The sequence below is a fragment of the Drosophila miranda genome, chromosome 2 (assembly GCF_003369915.1).
Source record: "Drosophila miranda strain MSH22 chromosome 2, D.miranda_PacBio2.1, whole genome shotgun sequence".
NCBI classification, from domain to species: domain Eukaryota; kingdom Metazoa; phylum Arthropoda; class Insecta; order Diptera; family Drosophilidae; genus Drosophila; species Drosophila miranda.
Genome location: NC_046675.1, coordinates 3670503 through 3679321, shown reverse-complemented (window position 1 = coordinate 3679321; position 8819 = coordinate 3670503). Strand labels below are relative to the sequence as shown.

At 46.2% G+C, this 8819-nt stretch overlaps 2 protein-coding genes across 3 annotated transcripts; one reads left to right on the top strand and one right to left on the bottom strand.

The window, feature by feature from the left end:
* Nucleotides 1-2399: 2399 nt before the first annotated feature.
* On the bottom strand, nt 2400-4649 carry LOC108157388 (transcription initiation factor TFIID subunit 5-like). Of its 2 annotated transcripts, none has more exons than XM_017289424.2 (2): nt 4322-4649; nt 2400-4265 (listed from the first exon to the last, which is right to left on the bottom strand). In XM_017289424.2, the coding sequence occupies exons 1-2, from the start codon at nt 4388-4390 to the stop codon at nt 2475-2477; spliced, it is 1860 nt and encodes a 619-aa protein (XP_017144913.1). In that variant the 5' UTR covers nt 4391-4649; the 3' UTR covers nt 2400-2474. The 2 variants fall into 2 exon arrangements, with proteins under 2 accessions (XP_017144913.1, XP_017144914.1); XM_017289425.2 differs by having other exon boundaries at nt 2400-4262; nt 4322-4645.
* Nucleotides 4650-6854: 2205 nt separating this feature from the next.
* LOC108154027 lies at nt 6855-7619 on the top strand. The gene is made up of 3 exons (XM_017284120.2): nt 6855-7135; nt 7199-7372; nt 7446-7619. The coding sequence occupies exons 1-3, from the start codon at nt 6866-6868 to the stop codon at nt 7617-7619; spliced, it is 618 nt and encodes a 205-aa protein (XP_017139609.2). The 5' UTR covers nt 6855-6865.
* The last annotated feature ends 1200 nt before the right edge of the window (nt 7620-8819 follow it).

Genomic DNA, 8819 nt, shown 5'->3' with positions numbered 1-8819 from the left:
GCACCGCAATCCCGGCTTTAGTTTATAATGCCTTGCTTTTGCTTACTTCTCGATGCGAACTTTTCGGTTCGGTTTGGTTTGGTCCTCTAGGATCTCCTGCCCAGCCCAGCCCTTGCCTGTCTGCCTGCCTGTCTGTGGCTTGGACTGTGATTTACAAGCGTAAAATAGCAGAAGCATAAAATATTTAACTATTTTGTATCGACTATCCCGTGTCCGCCTCACTGTTTCAGTATCTGTCTGGCACATGTGTGTGTGTGTGTGTGTTTGAATTCTCGAAGCTGGCAGAATGTTTCTGTGGCTGTTGTGAGGAGGCTTCATGCCTGTGGGTTTGCGGGTTTTTCCATGCATACTCGTACTTTTGAGCGCTCTCCACTCCGTTTGCCTCTCAATTCGTATTTGCATAAATTGTTAATGAGTTGTTATTGTTGGTGGGCCCCCCAAACATCGCACGAAATATGTGTGTGTGTTCGTATCGAAAGTTTTCCTACGCAAATATTATTTTAATCGAATGTCCTTCTTAAAGCCGCAACGAACCCAAACCACAGCCGTTTTCCAGTCATCAAGTAATTACATATTTAAATTTCCACGACCATTGCAAAGGTCCTGCCACAATGGCGGTGCGAACGCATTTATTAAATTTTCATTAAAATTTATAGTTACCTCATAAATCAGCAAATTAATATTAGGATGTGGGCAAAGCGCTGGAGCCGGCGAAAGGAAGGTCGCTAGCCCATTGTGCATGGCACATAGCACGTGGATAAGCATAACTCATGCTCCCCCATGTCTGGACGGGGTCATTCATGGAGTCTGTGTAAAATTTGCGACACATTCAAACATTCGAAAATATTTCGCCAGCCAGACCTTGGCATGTGACACATTGTACGAGTATGTGCGGCATTTCGCTTTAATTTGAAGTCGACTTTTCCGCATCGACATGCGGTTTAAACTTTAAAGAGCCGCCAGCTTCGGGGATCCATTAGACGGCTGTTTCTGGTCTCTGCCTGGCCCTGGCCCTGCCCTGGATTGGCATGTAACGTGCAAATAACAAATAAATGGCCAACTAAAACCAACATCAATCAGGTCATGTTTATGCGGGCGTGCAGAGCTTGAGCCTGGACTCTCTGGACACAGACCCTGGCCCGTGTTCGGTGGCTGCCTTGGGAGACGAGTCGCCTCTCCACGCGATGCTGCGATGCTGCAGAAGCCTGCGCTGTAATGCAATAAGTTTGCGTTATTGATGTCGCTGTCAAACAAACAGAACGACAACAACAACTGCAACAGCTTTAATAACATTAACACAGTCTCTACCAACAGCAGACCAGACGTACTACTCGTAAGCCAAACTGACAAGTCACTCCTTTGTTAAGATTCGGAATGACCTCGTTGTGTGTGTACAAAGGAGTTGAAGGAGTACAGAGTAGGAGTACGTAACTTGGCGAAATATTCCAGCTCGTATTATTTATGGTGCGACTAAGTCTAGTCAACATTCGCGAGCTATGCCACAGCTCCTTGGCGAAGACTTGAATAGCAAAAGTCCATTTAAGATTGTATGTATGTCTTTGTAAAAGGGAATGTTTGAATCCTGCAGGTCTTTAATACAAATTGAAACTTCTGCTGCAACAGATAACTGGTATCCACGTACCTTTAGCTTAAAGATGCCAAGGCCCACCGGGTAGCAGCCGAAGAGTCACGGCGGGGGGGACATCAGCTAATGATAATACCAACGACAATGAAAATTAGGCATATTTTGCACCAGAAATCCCCATGGAGCTTGAGCTACACTTTGGGGACCAGCCTCTGTCGCATGAGCATGCGGCAGGACTTCTGCCCACCCGTACCTGGACAAAGAAGTGTTTAAAATTGATGGAAAATATTGTAAGTCCCAGTAAGTACTCGCGGTACTCGAAGAGTTTAGGGATACTAGTTTAGTGGTGGAACCAAGAACGACTGGGCGATCTCCCCGAGTTATCCCCATTTATTATCCGTATAATATAATATAAGCAAAATTTTCTACACAGGGCGGTATACAACCAAAGGCGACGTCTGTCAAATTTCATCTGAACTATTCAGCCATAATTCAAATAAGAAAGTACGGTACATGGTTGGAAGAAAAGCTCAATAGGTGGCGGTAGCGTTGTGCTGCTATCGACATTTACAGTCTTTAGACAAGTAGAGTGTGAGCGAATACACTATATGAACTCTACTGTCAGTGCAAGTGAATAGGCAACATTAACCATGTGAGACAACTATATGTACATGGGCGCGAACCTAGAGTTTTTTAAATTAGGGAAATTTTTGTATATCTGTTTTTTTAACAGAAATTCTTTTAAATTTGGCTGGTTAAATTAACTTAACAAGTTTTTATAGAAAATTATAGCCCGATTTTCAGCAGCCCACAATTATGGTGTAAACAGGTTAATTTTAATGTTGAAAATCGATTTTAAGGATAGAGTTAAAGTGTCGACATAACCATCTTACTTAGCATTTAACCAAACCTTTTTCTTAACGATTTCCTCGGTGACGACAACACCATCTTCAGCGTTCTTCTTGGCCTTCTCGTCCTCCTCCGTTGGGTCTGAACAGATTGCCATTATGGAATGACGACAAACAAAGCGAAGACAGCGCAGCGATCCTTTCAACTTGTTATAGGAGCCGTAAAGTAGCTCCTTGATGCTCGGCTTTGCAGATGACTCCTTATCGTCTGGGTTGGGGTTGTAGTTTTTCACGAGGAGCTGAAGGTCCCAGAAGCTCAAATCGGTATCGCCACCCACCGCCAGCATATTGTTTTCAGTGTTTACAGCAATCGAATTAATGACGGACGTGTGATGTTTCAGGGTGCGGACCATCCGTCCGCTGTCCGTGTCCCACACAATTATGAGGCAATCGTGGCCCCCGGAGATCAGGTAACGGCCGCAGTTTGAAAATGCCAGAACAGTGATGTTGTACTTGTGGCCACGGAAGAGACGCACTTGAAGGCCCTTTTGAATGTCCCACATTCTCACCGTGCAGTCGGCGGAGCCTGTGGCCAGGTACTTGCCGTTTGAATGGAACAGACACACCTCCATGTCTGCCAGATGACCGGCGAGCTGGAGAAAGGGCTTCTTCGTGCTGCTATCCCAGAGTCGTACAATGCCGTCGTCCGAGGTGCCGGCAAAGATGAAGCCCCGCGGGGCAAACGCCACGAAGGTGCACAGCTGGTTTGAATAGACGGTGGCACAGGTCCAGGAGATCAGGCACCACAGACGCATCGTGAAGTCCCGCGAACTGCTCAGCAGGAAGCGGTTCTGGGGGGCAAAGGCGAGGGACAAGACTGGCTCCTTGTGGCCGCTGAGTGTTTTCTCGCCCCTGCGGCAATTGGAGTCCACACTAATCTTGTCCAAGCATACGGTGACACGGATATTGTTGTTGCTCAAGCCAATTGCCACCATTGACAGGTCGCCCGATGGTGTGCAACAGAGAACTTTCGCATCGCCCCCCCCGGTTGCGAAGTTGAAGATCATGGGCCGATTGTCTCGATCCAGTGGAAGACAGTGCGGCAAGTCAACCGAACTGTTGACAAGTGGCTCCAGCTGAGGCAGCCCAGGCAAGCTCGACTCCTGGAGCGGGTCCTCATCATTGTAGCTGCGAATGACGAAATGGCGTAGCAGCTTCTCCTGCTGCCCACGCGTCCAGTCTGTCACGCAATTTATGTACAGAAGATAGGTCGGACAGGCCATAGCGACCTCCACAGTGTCCGCACCAGCGAGCAGCTCCAGGGCCCTTCCCGGCAGGTCATCCGGCTTGCGAATCAGCTTGAGCTTGTCGATGCGCCGACTGTACGACTCGTCCAAGTACGTGGCAGCCTCCTTCAAGAAGGACGTGGCCCTCTCCAATTTCTCTCCCATAACCATTTGCAGGTACGCAAAGGACAGCATGGGATAGAGCATCAGGAATATTTCATATTTATGGTAGCTGGGAACAGCGTCGACGATTTTCTGGGTGCAACGGAAGACCTCTTCATATTCAAGAAGAGTCTCTTCGTTCTTAATGCCGGCAAAGTGTAAGAGTTCGCCTGCTGGACGGATGGAATTGCCCTCGTAGAAATCTTTGCCACGTTTGTACACTTCAATCCGCTCCATGGAAGTACGAGCCTCACTATTGCCTGCGAAGCCATTGCTTGATTCTTTTTCTACAGTTGCCTTCACTGATAGTTCTACAGCGTTCTTTATATCATGGAGAACTTGGAAGAACTCCGACGAAAAGACAGAAACCTGGTCGCGGTTCTGCTGAAAAAAGGTTTAATTATACATGTATGTATGTATATTAAGCGTTAGAAACTTACTTCTGGGTTGATCTTTCCTTTACCACCTATTTTTTTACTGGATGGGCCTTTCACTTTTGAATTTTTCATTTTAATTGCTTGTTTTCAATTTTTCCTTATATGAAAGCACACTTTCTGACATTCGTGCAGGGCTGTTATGTCGATAGTAGTCGAATTGTGCGATATACGACTAGTGTTGAAAAATCTTCGAAAACCGCGCAAGCGCAGCCAAGTTCACGTTCAGCCTCAACCATCTCAATGGCACACAATCGACTCATGAACTCGTTCCTTACAAGAGTGGTAGCCATCCGCCGATGATGTTACTCATATGTATAACTTAAACAGTGGCGGGGCGATAAGCAGCATGTCCCTCTGCCCACGCCCACAACCCTAACCCAAATCAGAGAGTCTATAAAGCCCATTTAAGTGTCAAATCGAAGGAAACCATCACCTGGGGATAATCATGTCGCTCTCGAGATTCAGCAGCCTCGCGATCCTAGCTCCTCGGAGTACAGTGCAAAATAAGGCAAGAATGTCGCAGATGTAGCTGAGAATCTCGAAGAAGGTCTTGTTCTTGTCTTGATGCGACTGGAAGTGCCAGGCATGCACGGGTAAAAGGCATCGCGCAGCACGTAGATCAGGCCGTGGAGCTCTACCTGCCGTAAGCCAGGTAGGACAGCAGGAAGTCGTAGCACCCGAGATTCTTATCCAAATGTGTTATGATGCAACCAAGAAAGCGCGCCTTGAACCAGACGGCACTGCCACCGGCATTCAGTTTGTAGTGATTTCATCCTTCTCTGCCATTTGGCTTCAAATTATGTGCCGCATTAGTAGAGTCGTTGGCAATGACTGCGGCGGTGCTTCTTGCAGGAGGAGATGCAACTTAAGCTGGACGATGAGCCGGAAGCAAGTAGGCGTGGCGTTATACGATGGAAACGTAACTAGAGAGAGATAGAAATAGAGAGTTGGGAGCCATTAGACGGTTGTCGGTGGGCGGTGTTGACAAAATACGCCATAAAAGACCTCAGTGCTCGAGCCCGTACCAATGTACGAAGTACGGTGGACTGGAATTCCCCACTGCATTTCCTGCCGAAAAAAGTTTTGCTAATTTTTTTTGTTCCCCAAATGGAAAACAGAAATTGCGCCCGCGGTCAAGAGTCAGACGTCTTTTTTTTCATTTTGTACCACCCTCTTTTTTATTTCATTCAAATTTTTTTTACCAATATTTAAGTGGTGCTGGTCCCAGGTCCATGTCCAAACGCACCGCTGCTGGACTCATCCAGTGACACTCTGTGCCACTTGTCGACAGTTGTCCAGCGCCCTATACCCTATAGGAAGGGACATACGTACTAATGTGCGAGGGAAGTAGACATCCATTCCATCTAATATATATAAAAAACGAGGGGGAACGTTGTGAGTTGCTGCGGACACCGCAACTCTACGGTTATACCCGATACTAAGTCAGTATAACTCTCCTCCAGCAGACGCCGCTAATATTAAACGACACGACAAAGAGTGCGTGCGAGAGAGACAGAAAATCAGTCTGAGCGTGACGTCGGGCGCTGCGTAGCCAGTGCAAATTGATTTGTTCCTTTTGGCTATTCCTTTTGTGAATATCCCCAGATTTTCGTCCTTTGCGGAGGCGGAAGGGGTTGTGGCGAAATTTTGAAACAAACTCGTCTCGGTCCGATATGTTAGGAGTGTGGATACCAAATTTGGTTGCTCTAGCTTTTATAGTCTCTGAGATCTAGGCGCTAATGTTTTACTCTAAGCAAAGCCACCTATGCTACGTGTGTGTTAGAGAGAGACAGGGCAAGAAAAAATGAAATTGTTTTCTTGATGCTGGCTATAATAATAATACGATCCAATTCAGATTCTGCAGTCTAAAAGATATGGTCATTCTCTACGTTTCTGCGTTTTTGGTTTTCTCATATCTTTAAAATTGTGGATGCCACAGATTTTCGTCCTTTGTGGGGGCGGAAGTGGGCGGGGCGAAGTTTTGAAATATTTTTGTAGCAGTGACATATCACAGAAGTCCGGATTTAAAACGTCGTTGCTCTAGCTCTTATAGTCTTTGAGCACTAAGCGCTGATAGGGACGGACAGACGGACGGACGGACAGACGAACAGACAGACAGACAGACAGGGCTCAATCGACTCGGCTATTGATGCTGATGAAGAATATATATACTTTATGGGGTCGGAAACGATTCCTTCTGGACGTTACACACATCCATTTTCACCACAAATCTAATATACTCCAATACTCATTTTGAGTATCGGGTATAAAAACTGCATCTGGCTTGTGCCAGAGCCTGGAGGCCAGGCTAGACCATAGAAGTCAACTGGACAGGCGGCCAATGAGCAGTACTTAATATATATATATATTCTGTACTTGAACATTCCCATCTGCAGTATTCTGCAAAGGTTATTATTAAAAATCTAATTGGGTGTGTTTTGTTTAAAACCCATAATTAGTACCACATGCCATTTGGACTATAAAATGCTGAATTCAGCGCTGCGACGCTTAATAAAATTATTTCAGTGATCGCGAATCGTAATTAAAATGTGCAAAAGCGAGTTTCAGCCCAGCCTCCGATTTATCAGCATCCTGTTAGTGTCGATCCTCATACTCGAAGTGAAAGGAGTAAAATATGAGTTCTTGATCGAAGATGAGAAAATATTCACTTCGTGCCCAAACCAACCACCTGGGGTATTTGGTTCGGATGGACTGTTCGATTTTTCAGAGTTCAAGGCGACCCTTAATTATGATTTATTAACCATTGGAGGAAACATTACTTCAAAATGGGACATGGATCAGACGGACCTGGTCTCGGTAACTTATCCGTTGATCCAATAGGGCGTTGATCCTACAGCAATACAATACCTATGATTCCAGTTCCAAATCGCACTGTTCCACTATGATCGTGGTAATTGGCAGCCCACCATATACATCATCACCGTCAAGGACTTTTGCAAGGTCATGTACGACAAGAACTATTACTGGTACACCTATTGGACAAAATATGTGATCAATAAGAAGGATGTGGAAAGCCGCTGCTTCATGCCGGGTGTATATATACAATAGCTTCATATTCCTGTCGCCCTAAAACTGTAACCGTCGCTAATCCGCTTATAAATTACAGACAAAGCTACTTATGGAGGAATATCAATTGAATCTGGTGTTGAACATTGGCAGCGCCGTTTTTTCTGGACTTTATAAAGCCATATACACGATCGAGGCATACAGTGTGTCGGGCGTTAGGCGACCAACCAGTTTCTGTTTCGAGGTCAGAGGAGAATTCAAAAAGGTTAAATAAACTACAATTATTTAAAAAACTTCACCAATGGAATCATAATTTCTTTACACCTAATCAACACATTAGCGCTGTTACAAATAATAAAAAAAATAATATGGTATCGCCTTTGAAGTGGCAGTAAATCAGACATCGCTTTACATATTTGCACTTCCGACCAACTACCAACCAACTTCCACCATCATTAAACCTATTGCAATTTACTTATTGGCTTACTCTACATACCCTGTCTAGTCTGCCCATTTGGGCCATCTACACGCATTTTATTTTTCCCGGCCATGGCAAATTTATTCAACTAATTTTATGCTCTCGGCAACAATTTTTCCACTCGAGCGGGAGATGGAACGAACCATTTTCCTGCGACTTCCGTCAAGTCGGCTTTAAGCCAGGTTGTCTCTCGGCCGGCTCGGCCGAAGCGTCGCCTTACGTAACATTTGCAAATTGCAGTTTTACTTCTTCGCCTTTGCGGTATTGGCTTGCCTTCGCCTTCGTTGACTCGTTGCGCATACGCCGTGTGTGCAGCGCGGCTGGTTGCATGGGAGCGAAGCGAGGCGAGACAGCTCGAGAGTCGACTCTTGGGCGGCCGTTGTGCAAGCTCGTGACACAAATTCTTTGGCGCATTCGATGGTTTGGTTTGGTAATTTCGGCTATTTGCTTGGTGTTGGCGCGAAAGGCAGCCGCCTGGCCAGGCAGCAGTCAGCAGTCAGCAGCCAGTGGTCGCTACCGGTTTTCTGATACACCATCGCGTCTATGGTACTTTTCAAATGCAGTACGAGTATTTCCATTTTGTCCAGCCCGGTCTGTGTCTCGGGCTGCTCTGGAAACAAATCAAACATCGAATTCAGAAACCGCCAACGAAACACGATCAAAGCGAAGGTGAAAAAAATGTGCTTCAAACTTTCTTTTTATGCGCCACTTTTAGCAGTCATTTCTATGAGCAAACATTCGTAGTTGTCGCTATCGTTCCATTCCCTCCTCGTTCGTTAGCCGCTTCATTGATTTTCATTTACACCGCAGACACGCCGCTGCCACAGACACTGACACAGCCACAGCCACCACCACCAAAACCACCACAGACTTCGCTGACATCCGTGCCGTGCCGCCCGTAATTGTTGCAATTTAACAACGGCCTCTCCGATGAGGTAACCCAGCAGCAGCAGCGCCCTGTCCCCAGAGTGAAAGAGCGACAGGGCGTCTGTTTTG